The sequence below is a fragment of the Temnothorax longispinosus genome, chromosome 10 (assembly GCF_030848805.1).
Source record: "Temnothorax longispinosus isolate EJ_2023e chromosome 10, Tlon_JGU_v1, whole genome shotgun sequence".
NCBI lineage: Eukaryota > Metazoa > Arthropoda > Insecta > Hymenoptera > Formicidae > Temnothorax > Temnothorax longispinosus.
The window spans coordinates 736387-756916 of record NC_092367.1 but is presented as its reverse complement, the minus strand read 5'-3'; the positions used below and the strand labels follow the sequence as shown (position 1 = coordinate 756916).

Sequence of the window (20530 nt, the reverse complement as noted above, 5' to 3'; positions counted from 1 at the left end):
TATTTTGTGTCATTAAATGGAAAGTAATAGAAAATATATTCTATTCTACGTGTTTGAGCAAACCTAACGTTCCAGAAGTCACAGCCTATTAATATTTCGTCTCGTTGACGTATGTACATACTTAAATCGACACTATCGACAGCATTGATCGCTGCGAACTGCGCAGGTCGTGGACGATGGACGATCACGATGGGATGCTTTCCAAACGACACACAAGTCGACAAACTCCCAACTCCCAATCTCGCTCGGCAAGATGTCGCGCGAGTCGTATTTCCGCTTTGTCGACGGAAGTGGCGGCGCGGCCATGCTCGAGTTCTTTTAGGTTGGTTTCGATAGCAGCACGTTGTCGGAACGGTAAGCGTGACACTTATTTCCGAATCTTCCCTCATAACTGCACGTATTCATTTATTTCAGTGGTGAGCTCAATTATTTTTGCTATACTCGCTTTTTGCAAAAAAAAATCCGGGTAATTATTGAACACAGGTGGCCTGTGGAATCTGAAAAACAAACGCGACGCGACGCGACGCGTGACGACACTGCGTTGTCAACGTTGAAGTTTCTTGGATCATTCTAAATTTCAGTGTTTGTTTCTCGCACGATCCAATTTACTCTCTCGATAGAAATTTCAAACCGAAAACGATTCCGATCACGTCTCGCAGCACTCTCGAATAGTCGAACGAGGTTGCCCTCAGCATCGCGTGCACACGTGATATTTAATCGTGAACGAAAGCTTACGGCTCTCTCGATTCTGTTGCAATTCAGGTAAACCGCCATGCAGATCTTCGTGAAGACCCTCACGGGTAAGACCATCACCCTCGAGGTCGAAGCCTCCGATACCATCGAGAATGTCAAGGCCAAGATCCAGGACAAGGAGGGAATTCCACCGGATCAGCAGCGACTCATCTTCGCTGGCAAACAGCTGGAGGATGGGCGCACTCTCTCCGATTACAACATCCAAAAAGGTGCGAACATATGTAACGTTAAATTAAATTTTTTTATCTTTATCAGGGATGCATTCAGAAACCGAGCGCTGTAAAGCAAATGTTACGTGCACTATAGATTTTCAGCACTCGGGTGATGTTTCTGAACGCAGCCCAAGTTATCATGAGAATAAAAGCTAAATTTTTTAGTACGACATCCCAAATACGGCATCAAGTTTTGAAAAATTTGAAAAAATATAAATGGAGGACTTATTGTGGACGTATTTGAGAATGTATCTTTCTCTTTTCTCTTGTAGAATCGACCCTTCATCTGGTACTTCGTCTCCGAGGAGGCGTCATTGAACCCACGCTGCGTATACTTGCGCAAAAATACAACTGTGACAAAATGATCTGTCGCAAGTGTTACGCTCGTCTTCATCCACGAGCGACTAATTGCCGTAAGAAGAAGTGTGGCCACACGAATAATATCCGACCAAAGAAGAAGCTGAAGTAGACTAAATATCCAATTCCATTTTCTATGTTACGGAAATGGAGATGTATATTTCTTATATATGGCATCAAAATAAATTACAACTGGTAAACTGATCTTTCGCAACTTTATTCTTCTTGAATGTTTAATAAAATAAAACTTCTACGAAATTCTTAGATATAGAATAAGCATATAATTGCATACAATGAGCATTAAATAAATCTAAGTTATTAACAATTGCATATACAAAATTGACACTAAGCTAACATAACATTAACAATATTCAGTATTTACAATATGATATGTACAATAAGTTCCATTTATAAAACGTGAAATTAACTGTCTTATCCAGAGCATGCTGGTTTCATGAGCAGTTTATACTGACCAGCGTAAGCCTCATATAAATTCATATCATTTGGATTTGGTATCATGCCACCTACCTGTAAAATTATTCATGAATATATACAAAGTTATACAATATTTTAATTATATGCAACACATTTACATACTATGGCTCTTTTCACATATTGCTCGTATATGCTTATGCTTGCGTCTTTAACACTAGGTAGCGTAATTACAGCAGCTGCAGATTCAAATGCTTGTTGAATTAATTTTGAACGCAATTTAGTATGATCTATGGGATATGTTGCATTGCGCCCTATTAGAACAAATCTGAAAGAAGGAAAATATTGAAATATATAAAACATTTTTCATATTTATAAAAAAGAAACAATGATTGTGTTACTTTTTATACAGAATAATATCATTCCGTTTTGGATATTCTGGTTCTGTGCCATATACTTCTTTCATGGAAGGAAACAATGATTCGAATGATATTAATTCCGAACTGTCCTTAGACGTTATTAATTGAGAATCATCCATTTGTTGATGGCTTTCATCTTCATCTGAACTTGAATCCTCGCTTGAGCTGCAACATATAATTGATAACATTAATTAAAGTTAATTATAAATATAAATTTCTATTTATAAAATTAACTTCAAAGAATAAGATTGATAATTAAATGTTTGTCATATGTACCTTGCGCTGGACGTTGTACTACTCGTACTGCTCTGACCAGTCATAGATGGATTTTTCATATTTAAATTTTTACTACCTGCTTCCTCTCTCCGTCTACCTGGTCGTACACGAACAGCAAATGGACTATAGCAGGTGGTAAAGTGTGGCATAAAATCTCTAACGGAGTGACTTATTTTATATGCGTATACTTCAGATAGTAAGGACAATTCATAAGGCCTAAAATATTTGTGGCATTTTTCGTAAAACAAGTTAATGACATGAATAATAATATGTATAATTATGAAATAAGTGACACTACCTATGATAATCATAATAAACGTCGATCATTTCTTCTATTGAATTTTGCACTTGTATCATTTCTGAACAGGATTTGGTTACTTCGTCAAGTGCATAAGGAAGACATTTCAATACACTTTTATCCCACCATTGCGTCAGAAGTCTTCTTTTACGCGAGTAGTGACAAGCAGGTAGATGATGGAGATAATAATCCGTTAGTATTTCCCATATTGGAGGCTTACCTTCTTCAGGTATGAACAATCCTAAGATATACGCACATTAATTAAGCGATAATAATTATAGATTGTTTTGTAAAGATTAGACAGATACATGTTTATTTACCCAGAAATAAATTAATCGTGTGCTGTTTTTCTTGGTCACTAAACGTATTGCTGTAATATCTGCTTAAAGTTTGCATAATATCGTTGCCCTGACTTGTCCATGGAGCAGTTTTTCTAAATGACAATAGTTTCGTATAATCAAAATTATATTATTATTGCTACGTTTAAATGTACTAACGTTCATCTACCTATACGTCTTAATTCTGTGAACTAGTTGCGAACCACCATATTGCAAGGCTAAAGTATCCCCATGATCCTCGTACAATTCTTCTAACATCCTCACGCAATCAGAATCAAATTCGAGTTTAGGAGATTCTAGTACACCCAAAGCACACAACTGAAACCCTAAAGCACATTTTCCTATTGCAAACTGAGCTGTATTGGTTCGATCTAAACAATCTACACAATTTGTTCTGATGATTCCAGTTTGCACAGTTCCTCTCTTAGCAAAACATTCCCTCACTTTATTTTGGATTTGATTTAATTCATTTGTTTTATTGATTTCTGTATTTGAATCGGAACCATGTATGGAATTTGTTTGTCTGTTATAATCCATTTTAATTGAAGTATTAAAAGAGCTTTTGGTGTCGGTTAAATTAGATGATAAAGTCGAGCTTGAATTTGTCTTGTGAAGTTTTCTCGTATTATTGTTTTGTGGTGAGAATAGATTTCTCTGATTGTAATAAGGATTTTGTGACTGATAAATACCAGTCTTTAATACAGCATTGTAAGCAATGTTTGCTAATCGTCCCATAACGTTCACCTTTTTTCTGTAAAAAAGACAAAAAATTAGAATAAAATTGTCATTTCGTATATATTTTAATGTTAATATAAACTTACCTTTTACTCATACGTGCCATATCAAAGCTTATATATTGAATGTGATGCTCCGGAGGTAGGAATTGATTCAAATATTTCACAGCCATACTTAATTCTTCACTTAATGTACTTTCATGTTTCTTTTTCTCCCGTTTTTTTACTAAATTTAATATAATTATTGGTGATCCATATCTTTTCAACAGTTGATTAAAATGGGCTCCTAAAAATATTTTAAATGGATAAGAATTTTATATATATATCTTACAATCAGAATAAAATCAATTTATTAATATTTGTATATCAATACCTGCTGTTTCTACATAAGGATCGGACAAATCACAAATTATAGTCGGTTTTGGGACCATTTTACTAACATCCTGACTCCAATGAGCGGGCACTGATCCGCGCATTTGCACAAAAGAACTGAAACGTCCTTTACTTAAAGAACTTACGCCAGAATCATGAACGATTTGTTCCGTTTCTACTTCGTTCGCGACATCTCCCTATATTCATATAATCATTAGTTAGTTCAAATATCTACGAGAAATATTATAAATACAATTATAAATGCATCTGGACATACGTCGAAATTTGCACCGCGTTTCAAAAAACGTGTTCCCGCATATTTGTTACTTCTTCGGGCAATAACGGTGACATACATAGATCTCCCAAAGATGCTCACATTTGACTGACCAATAAAGCCGTGTATCACATACAATATCCATTCAGGATGCAAATCTTTTTCTACAGGCTTCAAAAGGTGAGAATTCCACACAAAACGACGTTGTGGATTGCTACGTATACCGTAATCCATATATTTCTCACCTTTACTGTAAATAAATTTCATATATTATTAAATATATATATACTTTCAAGTTTCCTTAATTAAGTTATATACATAAAGAGACATAAACTCAGCGTCAAGATACGTACCATTCATTCTGCCAATCTTTTCTAAATGCCCACATGTTAAAAAAATCTTCAGATTCATCTGATTCTTCAGATTCCTTTTGGCTTGCAGGCATATCAGTGGGAACATCAGATTTAATACACGTCGGCGGTGCCATGTTACTTTGAAAAGTATGTGATATATCGTATGAATAACTGAAGTAAAAGTTACTGCTGAGATCAATACTTTGAAACATCTTTACGTATCTTTGTTCGTCAGGATGGAAGATTCGTATAATGTCATTTGGTATGTATATCATTGACGTATCTTCTATTTTATATATTGTATGATGACCAATAACTGCAACTCGGCGACGTTTCGTAACTAGGATTATGTAATATCCCTCCAAAAAACGTATAAACCCTGCAGCAAATATTCTTTTCTAAAACATGTCTACAACTTATCACTATTATTATTGTTAATTATATATTATATTATAAGATATACTTTATATTTTCACTATGTTTCTAAATAATTGTAAAAAAAAGTTGGACATTGATAACTTGCATATTTTATACACAATCCTAAGCACTACTAATTTTTTTAAATACATAGCGTCCGTTGTTTCTGGGTGGTATGTAATATCCATGCATTTAGTCTAATTACATCACACATATGTAAGAAATATAATATATGTATATCTATATAAAAGAAAATATCACCATGCATGAGGGAGGATATGTACATACCATGATATACCATGATGTCTGATTGCGAATATTAATTCTGTTAATCATATAGTGTTTATTATTCTGATCGATTGCATATTGGCCTATCAAATATCGATTTATTAACTGAATAACTCTGTATAATATTATCTACCAATGTTTTGTCACATAGTCTTCTAAAACTAATGCTCAAAATATCTACCAATTGAAATTTCACCTATTATTTCTATACTTAACAAGCAACTAACGTACCCTCTTATACCTAAAGCTAATTTTCTCTTTATGTAACAAAGTTATTCCGTTTGCGATAATTATATACGTCTACCTTTGGCTTTGTCAATAAAAAGCTCGTTATGCCTTACCAAGGAGAGCAAAAGCTGGCACTAGCCTGGGGAAAGTGTCTCTCTGCCACATACTCTTCCAGGTGAATTTAGTTTGTGTCGGTTTGTGCAGTGGTTTTTGTAATTCTTGTTGCTCAGGCTCCTCTGATATACCCGAACTAGGTGCAGGTTCTTTACTATTGTTGCCTTTATTAGCAAGCAAATGTAGGTAAGCTAAGTTTCGTATAACGCAATTAAAAATAATTCCGATGAGATGCTTTTAGTATCTGATATGGTGGTATAAATGATATTAGTAATAGAGTAACAAGTCTTATGTATATGATATATGTAGGAAAGTTAAATAAAATTATACCATGGACGAGAGAAGCTTGAAACACTGAGGAGCCTAAGCTTCAACATCTTTATCAAATAATATAGAATAATAGAAAGAAAAAGAAAAGAGTGCGCATGCCATAGATAACCATTTAAATAAAAATATGTACGACTACATAAGTAACTCTATGTTTAATACATATATACTGCGAAAGCTTATGCGTGCTGTATACTAATAATTCCATGTTTATCAATGTGCATCGCTGGAAAACACGTGGCGTAATGACCTTACCAACAATCCCAAAAGCAGATACGACACGTGCAACACCACCCACGTTATTACGCTGTCCCGCACGTGTCCGGTTACCCATATCGATCATGTTGACGAGATCTTTTATCTCGTCCTGAGTGTACTCCCTCTTGTCGTCCACCACAACCAACTCCCGCGGTTCCATCCTGTCGATTTTCAGAACTCGGAAACGCGTCAGTGTATTGTTGGATCCCATTAAATAGAATCGCTGTAAAAGCGTAAATACGGTGAGGAATGGTCTTGGAGTAAATCGGAAAGAAGTTAGAATGTCAAACTCACGGATTTCGTCTCGTACAGCGCAATTTTCTGTATGGAGGAAATAATCGGATGGAACACCATAGTTGGTTTGCTTTGTTCCTCCATGGCGCGACGTAGAGCGATTATTACGATTTTATACTAAATTATGAGAGACACGACGGACTGACTTTAACGAGCTGTCAAACGCTAATGCTAATATGCCTCTGCTAGCAGACGATACACACGGAAACATAACCTTTATGATTTGTCGAGAGTAGTCGAGAGGGCGTTAGTACACCGTGCATTTCTCAAGCTGCGCAAATTCAATGTTTGCACATATCAAAACACAAGTTTCCTCTTACACAAAATTTACTCGTAGTCTCGTATGCTCGGAAAGGTGATGGGGGTATATTAATTAAAAAAAGAATGCATTTTTTAAATTTAATATAATTACTTTTCCTTACTTTCCAGTATTAACATTTGTAATGTCAATACAGGATCGCAATACCAGAAGTCTATACAATTTATTATCTACATAACATCCACTTATTCTATTTAGATAATATTCAAGCATTCCTTTGCGATAAACACGAGTGATTGTAGCGTACAAACACCGACGTATGCAACTGTGAATGCGAATAGCATCTTATCCTTTTTGCCACCAGCCAAGTATACCGGCTTGTCTAGCGCAGCCTGCAAGCAAGAGAAAATGTAAAGAAAATCTGCGTTCGAAATTTAATTGTAGCTGAAAATTATATCGTTACGTATACTTGCCTGGAAGTGCTTGTACTTTGCCCACAATTTCGGATCGAGGGTGGGTGGTTTGTCGGTGCAATAGCTCGCCTTGGGCGTAACCGTCACCGGTTTGGTTTTGATGCTGTCGTAAATCACTACTGGCTCTGACTTCTGTAAAGGAAGAGGAGACTGAAACAATATAAAAAACTTATTGCTCACTGCATAAGCATATGCATTGAGTAAAGTAAAACTATCAATATATTACATCTAAGATCATTCATTCATTCAATCAATCAATCAATATATCTCTCTCTGTATCTAGTATATAGATAAAAATATATTTATAGAATATAGACCAAACTCTGTCTACATGTGTCAATCTATCTATATATGTGCCAATCATTCCATTTCCAAAATATTAACAATTACAATTAACGTATGATAGACTGACTTGAGGTGTACACCTTATCCATTATACTGATCAACATAATTATAGCATATTGTGTCATAAGAGGATCTGATAAAGATGTTACATGAACGCAGGTACTCGACATGGCCGAATTGTTCCTTTACGTTCTACGTTCGATAATCAGACCTGATAACGAATAATTGACGGTCGATCTCGAGCGCGTGGCCAGCACTCAGGGGAAAAAAGGTACGAGGCACCTGTGATTCCATGGAAATAATGTGAAATGCCGATCAGCGATATCCTTGTGCCGGAGACGTGCCGAGACCGAGCAGTCAGAAATTTTGACGTGCGAAACACGGACCGCACATATCCTCACTTACGATGGGGTAGAGCGGCTGAAGATTGGTGGACGGCTTCAGCCTGCCGGTGAACGAGTTGAATTGGTAAAACGGCATTTTTCGCAGTTGCGCAACCGACGATCACTGACGATCACGACAAATTATGGACCTCCGCGCGATCACGGAGTTTTCTCGGCCATAAACTCTGCCGTCGCAAGTGACGCAGCTGACTCAGCTGACTTGAGACCCTCTAAAACCTCTGATTGGTTGCTTCACCATTTTCCTTCAATTCGCGCCAGTTTTCTGAAATTTCTATTTTTATCAAACATAATAAATTAGCATTTTAAAAAACTTTTTAAAATTTAATTCCTATTATTATTATTTAATTTGCCTAAATATTATCAAATGATACAGTTTCTCTATAATAATTTCTTATAAGTATGCAGAAAAAAGAAAAAATTTTTCCATATAAATATGATCAATTCCATATGAATAATAAATAATTTCATGTACAGTCCCTGGTCATATTCATAGACGCACCTTAATCTTTTAATAGATTTCAGATTGGAAGGAGAAAAAAGTTGCTAATTTATATTTTATACATGCCTAAAAAAACATAATATCTTTGAACAATGGTGAATATTAAAACACACAAATTTGATAATCAATATAATCATGTATTTATTTATTTTTATCAATTATTTAGGCAGTCAAAAAATACACATGTTTTTAATATTTAGTTACTGTTAGTCTACAAAGAATATATCACAAACAGATAAAACTAAATTTCAATAACACACTTTTAAAACACATCTGCTTTTATTATTATAAACAATGCGACTGGCGCAGAGTCATACTTGTTTACTATCACTGTTACGTTCAAGTAAAATACATCATAAAATGACTATGTCTACAGAACAAGGTCCTTAGCATAATTTGATAGAGATAGATTATAAATTATAACAATAATAGATGAGCGGTATCACAATTAATGCTGGGAAGTCAATAAATTGTAAAAAATTAAGGTGCGTCTAATAATATAGCCATGCAGGGACTATATATCATAATCTTATTATTATAAAATAAATTAACATTTTCTTATACCCATTGGACTCGACGTAAATCTCTTGGAGAGAGAAATACTCCCATAATGTATTTTTTATTAATGAATTATTGCAGTAAACTGTCGCGCATACAACCATTATTACTTATTTGTCAGAAACAAATATCTACGAAATTTATCGATTTTTGACACGTTATTTGCAGGTTGCAGCGTCACTGCAGAGTGAGATATTTCTCTCTCGCATAGGATTTTGAAGAAAAATATCGGACCCTTTTGTTATGACCAGGCTTTTTGATCAGAGAGTCTCTACTGCTGACGAGCCACAAGCGCTAACATTATTCTTTAGACGGGAAAGTGTCCGAAATCGGCGATTTCTGCGAAGATAGACGGTGATCATGAGAAGGGAAGAATCCTAAGAATAAAGATTTTCGTGATTTTCTATGGAATCTCCATTCATAATCTTGGACCGTAAAACGTACCTTAAAATTTCTATCTGATAAAAAATATCTTCCTGATGTTTAATGGGAGATAATTAGAATTTGAGAAATTCTCCTTTTCTTTGTTACTTTGTCCTGAATTGAAAAAATGAAAGGATCAATTAGCAGGATTACGTGGGCAAATAGGAATTAGGAAAACTGGCAAACGCGCCAAAGTCACCCCGATGGTTTTATGCTTGTTTGTCAACATTTGTACGTCGAAACGTCGAGGATGTATATATGGTGGTTGTATATCATGCATTCGTCCAATTAACCAATTAATTGTCAATTATATAACAATTATTACGTTTACGCGAGCGTTGTTTCTGTAGTAACTTACGATAATTCCTTCATGTAAACAGGATTTTCCTTCGCGTAAACGGGATTTTGTAGTAACTTACAATAATTTCCTCCGCGTAAACGAGTGAATTATCGTAAGTTACTACAGAAGTAATGCTCGCGTAAACGTAGTAATTATCAAATAATGTAAGGGCTCAGTCACAATGAGAAAAATAAGGAATAAGGCATGTTCCATTTCATTTTAATGTACGTGTACTGAAGTGAGATGCGACATTCCTTTATTCCTTATTCCTTTATCTTATTCCTTATTTTTCTCATTGTGACTGACAATGAGCCTTAAGATTGCACTCATTTTTTGTGACGATAATCGAACATGCGTCGCGTGTGCGCATGGCGATATTTGATACATATTTTTGTCAGCGCAATTTTAATAGTTTCTGTAAGAAATACACAATCTGGATATTACAATATCATATCTGGAATGCCTCAAGTTTCGCCTCTTTAGTCCGCACCTATCTGCACCACGCACGTATGTACCTCACGATCGCGGTACGTTATTTTTCGAGACTAGCGCACTCTAGTAGTGATTGTTATGAGGTTAGACGCAGCTGCAAGCTCTCAGGAAGCAGGAAGTCAGGAATCTTGTGTGAAACGGTATTAATTCAATTAATTGTGTCTCATAATAATACCTTACTGCGATCTAATTATAAGATATAAACTGAACTTTGATAGAGATATTATGTCGGGTTCCAATATCAATAATCTTAGCTTCTTGCACATGTGGACATGACTATCACTCACCTTTCATTGAAACTTATCTCTCACACTGTTACAACGCATATTTATACTGTGGAGTACAAATAAAACGTTATCTATTTTGTTTCAGGTGATTTCATGCGATTTCACAGCAAGAGAAAGTCGCTGTTGGGACAATTTGTTATCTAAGGAAAGTGAATATCATTACAGGTCCATAAGTGTTTTTAGTTTCCAAAAGTTTCTGTCTTCTTGCCATTCAGATACAATATATATATATATATATATATCTCGAAGATAATTCTTAGTTTTTTCGCAGATGGATGTGCATGTGTTTTAGATTATTATACATATATAATAAATATATACAAATATATATGGATAGCAGGCATATATTTCTACATGGATAGAAGGTCTACAGCTTCCTTACAATTCTTTATCTTGGTTAATACGTGCACGTAGTGTGCCACTGCATGATGGACTCTACAAAAATAGAGAATATTTAAGCATAATTGATCATATTCATAGCAACATATACTGCTAGCATCGTGATTTATTGATTTATCAAAACACATTCATCCAACTGTGATTGCAGTTTTGTGAGAAACGCATATCTGATATTCTCAAATATAAATTTCAGGATCTTTATATTGGATGGTCTTTCATCTGGCTGGAGTCATCTCAATTCGGGATGCCGTGCAGTTTGTAGTTACAGTCAGTAACACCATCAGAAAAAATCCTCAGTGATTACATTATCCTGTGAAACCAATGGTACTGAGCTATATATTTTATCATGCTATTACAATGTAAAAGTTATCACGCCACGCGATTGACATTAATGAGTTGATATTAGTGAAATGATTGCGGTTTGATTAACGCTAAATCGTTGCGTGAGTTGCGTCAAAAGAGTGTAGATTGTTTCAATAACTGTCCACTATGGCAGCTCCTATCGTGCGCGATTTTACCGACAGAGTGCCAGCGATTCAAGGCACATCATGGCTGAAAGATGTACAGCTATGTGTGATTTGCAACAATGTGTTGATTCATTTTATTAAATTTTATATAATGTGACAGGGATGCCGTAATAAATATCCATGGTAAAGTATTAAGTATATGCAGGGAACAAGTTGGCTTTAAACTCCACGAATGGAAAACTTGTATTGTGCATTCATGGTGTTGATTAATAGAGATAATGGATATGTAGGAGGAAGCCTATTCTAGTATCTTGTGCATGTAGTGACATTGCGAAAATATCGGCTAGGCCAGTCGCAACATCGAATTATTCAAAACTGCATCCCAATAGAACGATGATATTTAATATCTTTTATCTCCAAGATCGGCAATTTGTTTTTAGGATCGTTTTAGTTCGAGATCCCAACGCATTGGACCAAAAGTGCATAAGAATCGCAGAATTGACAACAGATGGGGAGAAGAGTATCACCAAGCTATACAAAATATTGTGTTTGGCAGGCATTGTTTGCCTTACATGCCAACAGAGCCGCCAGCATCCTTGAGCGAAGAGATTGTGGAATCTGGTCCGTTATACGTGTGCAAACACTGCAAAGATTGGTGAGTTTGTAATAGAGCATTTTAACAATCGCATTAAGATGCGACAGAAGTTTATGATTTATCCTGTTATATAACTGTAACGCCTGTAAGTGGTGATTCTTGTTTCAGTTTTCGTTTTCAAAGCAGTTTTGAAGATCACAACGCACGGCACAGTTGGATCTTAGGGCTTTGGTGTCACGAATGTTTCGAAACAGTATGTACTCACACTCAGACACGTACTGCGAATATAAAATGTTCTACATGCACAAAAATAAATAGTGATAAACGCGCGTATTTTCGAGCAAAAGGTATAAATAAGAGTCTGAAGCTGGGGGCCGTAAGAGTATTCTACAATCAGTGCCAATTCGTTGAGCATTTGAAAATGCATAAATTAAGTAGAGTAAATATGGGTGATTTAATGTTATTGCCTCTACCTACTAACATGAGCAATAGTGATTGGTCTACTGAATTTGAAATATTATGCGAAGCACTTATGGAATGGGCATTCATATTACGCACACATATTATAGATTGGTTAGAGCTGTATAATTTACAAGATAACTGGTGGAAGCTGGTTAATGGCAAAAGTGATGACGATATAATAAATGCAGTTGTCAACAGTTATGAGGGCCGACAATTATTTGAAACTTACGATACATCAACAACAAATATGGATTACAGTTCATCTAATGTTAGCAAAAGCCCTTTGGACATTGAATTTATTGATGATAGTTTGATTAATAATGATACAAATAACTATTCTGCTAATATAATCTCAGACAAGAATGTCTTGGAGAATGAAGATAATCCATGTACACACACTGATATTACTTTTGTAGATTGCGGCCCTACTTCGCAATATTTTGAACCAGAAATACCAGTGAATTATACACAACAAAAACAAGTGACAGCACAGGAGGTAAAAAATTGTCACTTAGCTAATACAGCCGGAATGAATAATAAAACAAAGAATAAAGAACACAATTTACACGAAACAGACATGATTCATGAAAACGCTATTATTGCAAAAGCTGGCGATAACGGTTCTAATAAAAATCTTATCATTGAACAATCGTTGAAAGGTCATGTACAACAATATAATACAGTTCAACCTTTTGTAAAGAAAACTACAGCGAATAACCACAGTAAAACTGGCGTTCGTAAAATTTCAGATAATCCAATTAAAGTTAGTATTCCATTTCTTGCTAAGAAAAGTACAATAACTACAACTAATTTAGAGCAAAATCTTCAGACAACAAAAACAAATAGTAATTCCAAGGTACTAACTCTGCAAGATCCAAAGAATATTGCATCAATAATTAGTCAACTTTCACCTCATCTTATTTCCAACAAGAAATTGATTGTCATTGGACAGGATTCACGTAATGTCATCGCCCATGACGCAAGTGAGACGGCTACCAAAACAAATTCAAGCATCTCGATAAATAGCAGCGGTACAAATTCCAATACGTCAACGCAGAAGATGCGCGATTCCAATGTCAAGGAACAAGAAGTCACTGAACAAATTATAGTAAGAAACGGAATAAGGTATCTCTTGAAAAGTACAAGAAATATTATAAAGGCTTCAAAAAGTTCTAATTTATCAATTGTGAGAAATGTCACGAAAGCTACAAAACAACCAATATCCGAACATAACACTTCAAAGTCAAGATTAACGCTCACTAATTCTAACGAAATCGAAAATGTTGGCATGGAGCAAACGGCTTCACTTCACAACAATATTTCTCTTTTAACACCTTCTCCATCTCCTTCTGAATTATCCAGCAGTTCCAGTTGCGAATTGCACATTAAGAAACCTTCAAGCCAATTACGGCCAATTCTGCCAAAACCTTTAACACCTTCTCCATCTCCTTCTGAATTATCCAGCAGTTCCAGTTGCGAATTGCACGTTAAGAAACCTTCAAGCCAATTACGGCCAATTCTGCCAAAATTACAGAAAGTACCTCCGCATTTAAATTCGATATCTGCTCTGCATTCGACCCAAAATTATTTATTGGAAACAATATCATTAATTAAGGAGGACAATGGAGATCTTTATATGGACATAAAAGAAGTTAGTCGCATTCAAAAAGAAAGTTTCCGAGATGTGTGTGATGTAATAATAAAATATAGACGAGAAATGTTTGATGAGTTTTATCAAATGAATAGTTTGGAATTGAAAGAACGGCTCGATCATTTGCTATGTGTTGTTAAAGAAATGCGACAAGTTTTGGACTTTATAACGGAGGAAGTTTTTATGGAGAAGTTAAGAGCTGTCAATACGCTGCAATGCATATTAAACGAATGTTTCAATAAATATGATCGGGAAGTACGGGAGAAGCAAAGCAATGACGTGATATTAAACCTATGGGAAACGAAGGTTGATCCAGTACATAAATGTCCAATATGCAATAGACTTTTGAAACCTAAATCATATATAGCTGGATTTTCAAAATTACCTAAGAATGACAAAGCGTATTGTTCTTGTTATAAAAGAGTTTGTCACATGTGTTTATCTTACCAAGGAACCATGGGACAGTTTATCGCGCATCAAAACTTTCATAAAATTAAGAAGAGCAAACCATACAGTTGTCCAGATTGTCATGCTGTATTTGAGTCTGCTATATCTTTAGAAGTTCACACATGGACTGTTTGCTTTCATACATGGAAAAAACAAGTATTTAACTGTAAAATTTGTGAAATAGATGGTTTTAGGGATTTAGAGTCGATTACTAGACATTTTGTTATCATGCACAGCAAAACGAAGGTCGGCTGCGAAGATTGTTCCCGAGTATTTCTCTCATATAATGAGTATGTACAACATTGCACAAGGACACATCCGTCTAAAACGGAGAAGAATCCAATACGATTAGTAATATGTAAACTAAGCAATGTAATCTTACGTTGCGAGAATTACATGACATACTTGGAGAAGTACCCTGGAATTCGAAAATTAATATGGTTCAAATGTCGTTTTTGCCATTTGATAACTACAGATAACAAACATGTGTCGGTGTTACTGAACAATCATATACGAAGTAATCATGTAGAAACCATGTCAAAAATCCTTAGTAAAGAAGCATTTATCCACATTTTTGGTACAGAATCTTTAAAATTTAAAAAGAAAAACTCTTTGCAGCAATTTTCAGGAACACCTGAAAGTGACAAAGACACCGATGGTACCATGGTTCCTAAAATTGTGAATACTCGAACTATCAGTTCAGAAATATTCGAACATGGCTCGGAGGGTACGGAATATGCGTGGTCTACAGATATCAATGAAAGAAGAGAATTATTGCCACGAATAGTCAGCATTAGAGGATGGATAGAGGATGGAGCGACAAATGATTCAAAATCATCCAACTCTAAGAAAGCAGTTACGAAATTTTCCACTGAAACGAAAGAACAATCTAATTCTTCATCTCTTCAAGTTATTGAAATGATTGAAACTAAAGACGAAAATCCTTTCTCATACGAGGAAACAGCAATGGAATTAGATGATGACAAGCCTAATAGCAACGAAGAGACAGCAAAGATAAAAGAGCCTGATAAAGATAACAACGAATTGACAATGAATGTTGTATGCCAGTCTGAAAAGCCTTTATTAGTAGACACAGTTGATGTTCGTGTAGATTCGCCAATTATATTGAGTAAAAAAGTTCCGAATTCCACATTCGAAAGAAGCACAGATAGCCGTATAAAAATAGTTGACTTGAGGACAATATGTGAATCAGAGCAATTCGCAGAGATGAGCGATATAGAGATGAAAGATGAAAACGCAAGTTACATGGCATCCATACCAAAACCTCCTCCACTTGCCAGGATGCCGCAGCATTTATTTGAACCTGTAGAAGTCAATGAGCTAGAAAATGAGCCGGAAAATAAGCTGGAAAATAAGCTGGAAAATAGGCTAGAAAATAAGCCGGCCATTAGCCGGCCAAGAAAACCAAGAGCGAAGAAGTCTTTCGTCCGAAGAGTAACCAATAAGTCACAAATGCGTATCGCTTTAGGAACAGATACACAAAACGAAGATGGTATTGATTACCTCTGCCACTTATGCAACGAACGGATTAATACTTCTCGCTTCGTGGTACAGACACACTTTCGTGAAAAGCATTCAGAGTACAGAGTAGCGGTAATCACTCCTCGATTATCACGGATGTCGCCCGACTTTATTAACGGTGGTTATACAAAATTTATAAATAGCAAGAAGCGAAAATCGGACAGCGCTTTATTTGTAACCAAAAGAAAGCGTCGATGGACTCAAAGGAAGCGTAGAGATGTAGAAATGAAGGATGTGAATCTGCCAGGATTATGCTTGATACAGGAGACAGCGGAGGATAATTATAGAGACGCCGAGGGTAATTTCGTATGCAAGAAATGCGGTGAACAGTGCACCGATATGCCCGATTTAAGAGAGCATATTGCTGCCAATCACCGATTGAAGGGCCGTTACCTGATATGCCTGGAATGCGGCGAGAACTTTATGGCCGCTCCTAGCTTGCAGATGCATCTTAAAGCTCTCCACGGTATAGAAGATCCTATCAGTTACATGAATCAAAACCCCTCTTATGCCCCTGACGACGGTGACTCGCAAACGGGAGAGAGAACGACGGTGGCTAATCAATGCTACGTCTGTATGGCAGTTTTTGAAGATAAAGCTGCGGTAGACAAGCATCTGAGGGTGCATGGCATGGCTTTCCTGAATCGTAAGAGGATAGAAGCGAGAAACGCCCTGGAGAAAAAGACCGTTATGCAGGATGATAAGCCAAATATTACCAAAAACGATTCGAAAGAGTCTGCGAAACCGGACAAACCAGCAGAAACAATCCTAGAAAAAATTAATGTAAGTAATTAAATTTACTCGCACTTGTTAAAAGTTATTGATTTCACCGCTAAAATTGTACGTTGATTGTTTCAGGCGGCGATATAGCTACAGAAGATGAAACGTATAAAGGAAAGACGTACGGAAGAAGGCAGTGTTGTAATATAATAGATTCATCAATCTTACTTATACGCTCGTTTCTGTACATTTGCGCGTTCAACTCTTCATTGTTATTCCTAAATATTGCATCAGTGAATCATTAGATCTCCTTTTTTTTCTACTACGTGTACCTTGTAATATATTACTTTCTTATGTAATACTATTTAGGCGGACAGGTAGAAAATGATTTATTATTCGTTAGCATGTAATGATGCGAGCAAAACGTCAATAGAATTAGATAATAGTAAGTCTGATAAACAGTAAGAAACCTGATATTTAAATTGATCTTTTTTTTCCTGTAAAAATTACATTTTTATTACATGTTATTTAAAAATTATATGTTAAAAAATTCATTTAATAGGTAAAATATAATATATTCATATAATAGATAGGTAAAATATAATATATTTTACCTACTTCTACACTATATTAGACGATACATATTAATGTTTGTAAAATTAATACAATTTATATTTGAAAAATATTTATTGTAAATAAGGTATATATTTTTCAAATATATTTTATATTAATACTTGCTGTAAATTTTAGTTTGAATGACTCGGAATTAAATTATTATAATAGCTCGTGTTTAATACATGTAAGTATTCAAAATATAAGAAAATATAAGATATAAGAAAATGTAAATAGTTATTTTGTGTAACGGGTTTAATGTCTTTTTGTATTGTATTACTTTACTAGTTATATATTCTGACTTACGGCATGTGAGAATAAAAGAATCCTACATTAATTGAGTATCACAAATCATCTTTTATTGAAGAATTGTGGGATAGATATCAATATTCATATAATAAAACAAAAATGGATAGAATATATATATATATATATATACATATATATAGAGTTCTTTATTACATCATTCTCTTATTTGCACAGACAACGCTGATTATTGCTTAATCGATAAAGTTTTTTATTGATTGACACATCGAGATATCCGAGTTAAACCAGTCGGATAGCAAGACTTCGGAAGGAAACCTTTTCGCAGAAATATGTCTCCTCACCATTTGCCTTATCTACATATTTATACGTTTATACGTTTAATACTCGGTGGCATGAAAATATCGATACGTTTCACGCATGTTACAAACAAAACATGGCATTCTTATTTTAAATCGCTTTACTTCGAGCAGATATATATTTCATTGCACATGAGCGCAGGTACTAGAGAAAAGGTTTGGGGCACTGAACACTTTGATTGCAGTCCCGTAAGGGTATTTACAGTTTGTCTTCTCTGAAATATATATACTTAGAGTTTTATAGTTGCGAAAGTATTATATTTTCAAATATCCAATGAATATGTTATCGATTATAAATCAAGTACTTTAAAGTGATACTAAAGTTCCCCTTTTTGATCTCCATTATTCTTGTTGATCGTGTTATCGCGCAAGATAAAACTTTAATGTAAGTACTTTCGAAAACAATATTTTTTTACGATGCAACTTACATTTAGGGCCAAGATTACCGAACTCATTTCATCACAAAATAATATTGAGAAGGATATCGTAAGCATTGGTCCCTTTTATAATCCTTCAAGACAAACGTATACTCTTACGGGTCTTAAAATTTGCTTTTCTTTTATCTCTTTTTTTTTGGCACAGTTACTAGCGAACACACATGTTTGAGATTATACATTGCGATTGGTCCATGATCCTCGCATTTGGGCATTTACGCGAACAAGAAACCTATATATTTACACGTACGACACTTTGTGGAGTCTCCGCACGATCATGACGCACACTGTTTCGCTTATTGATTTGAGCACGAATAAAAGTCAACTCTCGCGACAAGTTGAGCCGGGTGTCTATATTGTCTTTGGTGATCTATATTGCATTGACAGTGTCGATTTTATAGCGTTCCACTGCACAGTATTGAATCATGTGTAACGCTTAGTAAATAATCAATTATAATGTTAATTAATAAACAACATTGCCATTATTTAACGTTGAATTGACTATCGAATGATCTACCCGGTTTTTGAAATATTAATTTAAAACTACCTAATATGTGCTATATTTTATTGTTATTATATGTATAATCCTCATATATTGCATACAGATTCTGTTGCGAAAATCCTAGTCAATAACGCGCCCGTAATTGCTTTAATTATCTCTTATCATGCGCCTGCATGACAATCTTCCTTCGTCTATCACACGAAACATCTAAATAGAGATTTTCAATTTGTTTTAGATTGTCTAAGCGACTACGGTAATTAGGAATTTCGATAGAATCGTTGTCCCACTTTCGGAAGGACTTTGAAATATTAGGCGTTGCGAGTGGAACACGAAAAAATCAACGTTTTTTCACCCTGATATATCTTTCCTCTCTCTCTTAAACTTTAATAAACTTTATACCTTATACCATTTAGACAAATTTGTTACCATCACGTGCACAATATTTTACGTTACAGAAGTCGATGGCTTCTTTTCGCAGGAAGTACCGACACGACTGTCGGCATCAGCGTTCGATTCCTCCCCTCGGTTATCCATGTCGACCACCGAAATCATTGGGCTCGTCGGACGAGGTCTCGATTCTTGACGGAAGTTCGAAACGGTATCGCATCGAGTCTCTGGGGTGGAATCGTTCTTTAAGGGTTGGCTAGTGGCACCGATTATCTTCGGGGACGAGGAGGACGACGAACTCGACCGCGTCGTCTTCAGTTCGTGTTCGGCGGGACTGACTGTCTCTTCGCTGTCGTTTTCTCTGAACAATTTCCTCAGATCACTGCCCAGTCTCGTATCGACTGGACTCATCTTCGAGTCTACGGCGGTAGTCAGGGCTAAGGAGTCCGGTGGTTTCTTGGCTCTGACAGTACTGTCCAACTCGCCGAAAGAAACCTTGATCTCGCTCGTGGTCCATACGTCGGAATTGGGACTGCACGAGCCACGAGACGTTGTTTGGGTAACCTTTGGTTTCATCGCGTCGTCCATCGAGTGCCAACGATGCGGTCTCGTGATCGACGTACCTTGTGCGATAGCGCTTAAGCTGTTCGCCGGGATAATTCGATGAGGAAACCGAGGCGAGCCGCGTATCTTCTCTCGAGAGGACGACTGACTCGTGCTCGTCTCTGAAATATTTTCAACATCGCAGTGTTCAAATTTCAAAGCTTTCTTTTCAAAACATTTTTGAATGAATTTATTGCAAGATATATTACGCAATAAAAAAAGACATTTAGACCCGTATCTTTTTCCTTTCTTTTTTTGAAAG

General features: G+C 35.7%; 6 protein-coding genes across 21 annotated transcripts in view; 2 read left to right on the top strand and 4 right to left on the bottom strand.

The window, feature by feature from the left end:
* LOC139820380 (protein turtle) overlaps window positions 1-233 on the bottom strand; it is a 265980-nt gene extending 265747 nt beyond the window's left edge. For 8 of the 9 annotated variants that reach the window (XM_071790577.1, XM_071790585.1, XM_071790588.1 and 5 more), the window contains exon 1: window positions 64-164. The gene's annotated coding sequence lies outside the window, so the exon portion shown is untranslated. Of the gene's footprint in view, window positions 1-63 lie in introns of all 9 variants that reach the window. The other variant, XM_071790578.1, reaches the window with a different exon arrangement.
* Rpl40 (ribosomal protein L40) lies at window positions 213-1526 on the top strand. Of its 2 annotated transcripts, none has more exons than XM_071790597.1 (3): window positions 213-354; window positions 763-962; window positions 1238-1526. In XM_071790597.1, the coding sequence occupies exons 2-3, from the start codon at window positions 773-775 to the stop codon at window positions 1432-1434; spliced, it is 387 nt and encodes a 128-aa protein (XP_071646698.1). In that variant the 5' UTR covers window positions 213-354; window positions 763-772; the 3' UTR covers window positions 1435-1526. The 2 variants fall into 2 exon arrangements, with proteins under 2 accessions (XP_071646698.1, XP_071646699.1); XM_071790598.1 differs by having other exon boundaries at window positions 305-416.
* Window positions 1519-6988, bottom strand: Fig4 (polyphosphoinositide phosphatase FIG4). Of its 4 annotated transcripts, none has more exons than XM_071790591.1 (14): window positions 6745-6988; window positions 6448-6673; window positions 5865-6029; window positions 4819-5197; window positions 4469-4715; window positions 4193-4388; window positions 3907-4105; window positions 3255-3836; window positions 3068-3180; window positions 2748-2988; window positions 2450-2665; window positions 2156-2338; window positions 1920-2082; window positions 1519-1850 (listed from the first exon to the last, which is right to left on the bottom strand). In XM_071790591.1, the coding sequence occupies exons 1-14, from the start codon at window positions 6826-6828 to the stop codon at window positions 1755-1757; spliced, it is 3090 nt and encodes a 1029-aa protein (XP_071646692.1). In that variant the 5' UTR covers window positions 6829-6988; the 3' UTR covers window positions 1519-1754. The 4 variants fall into 4 exon arrangements, with proteins under 4 accessions (XP_071646692.1, XP_071646693.1, XP_071646694.1 ...); XM_071790592.1 differs by having other exon boundaries at window positions 2165-2338; XM_071790593.1 differs by lacking the exon at window positions 5865-6029.
* A 141-nt stretch (window positions 6989-7129) lies between these two features.
* Window positions 7130-8404, bottom strand: LOC139820385 (uncharacterized). 2 transcript variants are annotated; one of them, XM_071790599.1, is made up of 3 exons: window positions 8227-8404; window positions 7477-7626; window positions 7130-7395 (listed from the first exon to the last, which is right to left on the bottom strand). In XM_071790599.1, exons 1-3 carry the CDS (start codon window positions 8299-8301, stop codon window positions 7258-7260), a joined length of 363 nt encoding a protein of 120 aa, XP_071646700.1. In that variant the 5' UTR covers window positions 8302-8404; the 3' UTR covers window positions 7130-7257. The 2 variants fall into 2 exon arrangements, with proteins under 2 accessions (XP_071646700.1, XP_071646702.1); XM_071790601.1 differs by having other exon boundaries at window positions 7477-7608.
* Window positions 8405-10533: 2129 nt separating this feature from the next.
* LOC139820379 (uncharacterized) lies at window positions 10534-18157 on the top strand. Of its 3 annotated transcripts, XM_071790574.1 has the most exons (7): window positions 10534-10677; window positions 10910-10989; window positions 11096-11189; window positions 11417-11547; window positions 12131-12345; window positions 12454-17170; window positions 17246-18157. In XM_071790574.1, exons 4-7 carry the CDS (start codon window positions 11545-11547, stop codon window positions 17255-17257), a joined length of 4947 nt encoding a protein of 1648 aa, XP_071646675.1. In that variant the 5' UTR covers window positions 10534-10677; window positions 10910-10989; window positions 11096-11189; window positions 11417-11544; the 3' UTR covers window positions 17258-18157. The 3 variants fall into 3 exon arrangements, with proteins under 3 accessions (XP_071646675.1, XP_071646674.1, XP_071646677.1); XM_071790573.1 differs by lacking the exon at window positions 11096-11189; XM_071790576.1 differs by lacking the exons at window positions 10534-10677; window positions 10910-10989; window positions 11096-11189; window positions 11417-11547 and adding an exon at window positions 11603-11873.
* Gaba-b-r3 (gamma-aminobutyric acid type B receptor subunit 3) overlaps window positions 18156-20530 on the bottom strand; it is a 70117-nt gene continuing 67742 nt past the window's right edge. The window contains exon 19 of the mRNA XM_071790571.1: window positions 18156-20390. Within this exon, the coding sequence (XP_071646672.1) occupies window positions 19723-20390 (668 nt within the window). The 3' untranslated portion in view covers window positions 18156-19722. The remainder of the gene's footprint in view (window positions 20391-20530) is intronic.

Bases quoted from the DNA above. Each gene is read 5' to 3' on its own strand.
- Rpl40 (XM_071790597.1), top strand. From the start codon at position 773: ATGCAGATCTTCGTGAAGACCCTCACGGGTAAGACCATCACCCTCGAG. The intron at 963-1,237 runs GTGCGAACATAT...TTTCTCTTGTAG, and splicing joins CGATTACAACATCCAAAAAG to AATCGACCCTTCATCTGGTA.
- Fig4 (XM_071790591.1), bottom strand. From the start codon at position 6,828: ATGGAGGAACAAAGCAAACCAACTATGGTGTTCCATCCGATTATTTCC. The intron at 6,674-6,744 runs GTGAGTTTGACA...ACGCTTTTACAG, and splicing joins CGCTGTACGAGACGAAATCC to CGATTCTATTTAATGGGATC. The intron at 4,106-4,192 runs GTATTGATATAC...AAATATTTTTAG, and splicing joins TCCTTATGTAGAAACAGCAG to GAGCCCATTTTAATCAACTG.
- LOC139820385 (XM_071790599.1), bottom strand. From the start codon at position 8,301: ATGCCGTTTTACCAATTCAACTCGTTCACCGGCAGGCTGAAGCCGTCC. The intron at 7,627-8,226 runs GTAAGTGAGGAT...ATATTGTTTCAG, and splicing joins TTCAGCCGCTCTACCCCATC to TCTCCTCTTCCTTTACAGAA. The intron at 7,396-7,476 runs GCAAGTATACGT...TCTTGCTTGCAG, and splicing joins CAAAGTACAAGCACTTCCAG to GCTGCGCTAGACAAGCCGGT.
- LOC139820379 (XM_071790573.1), top strand. The intron at 12,346-12,453 runs GTGAGTTTGTAA...TTCTTGTTTCAG, and splicing joins TGCAAACACTGCAAAGATTG to TTTTCGTTTTCAAAGCAGTT.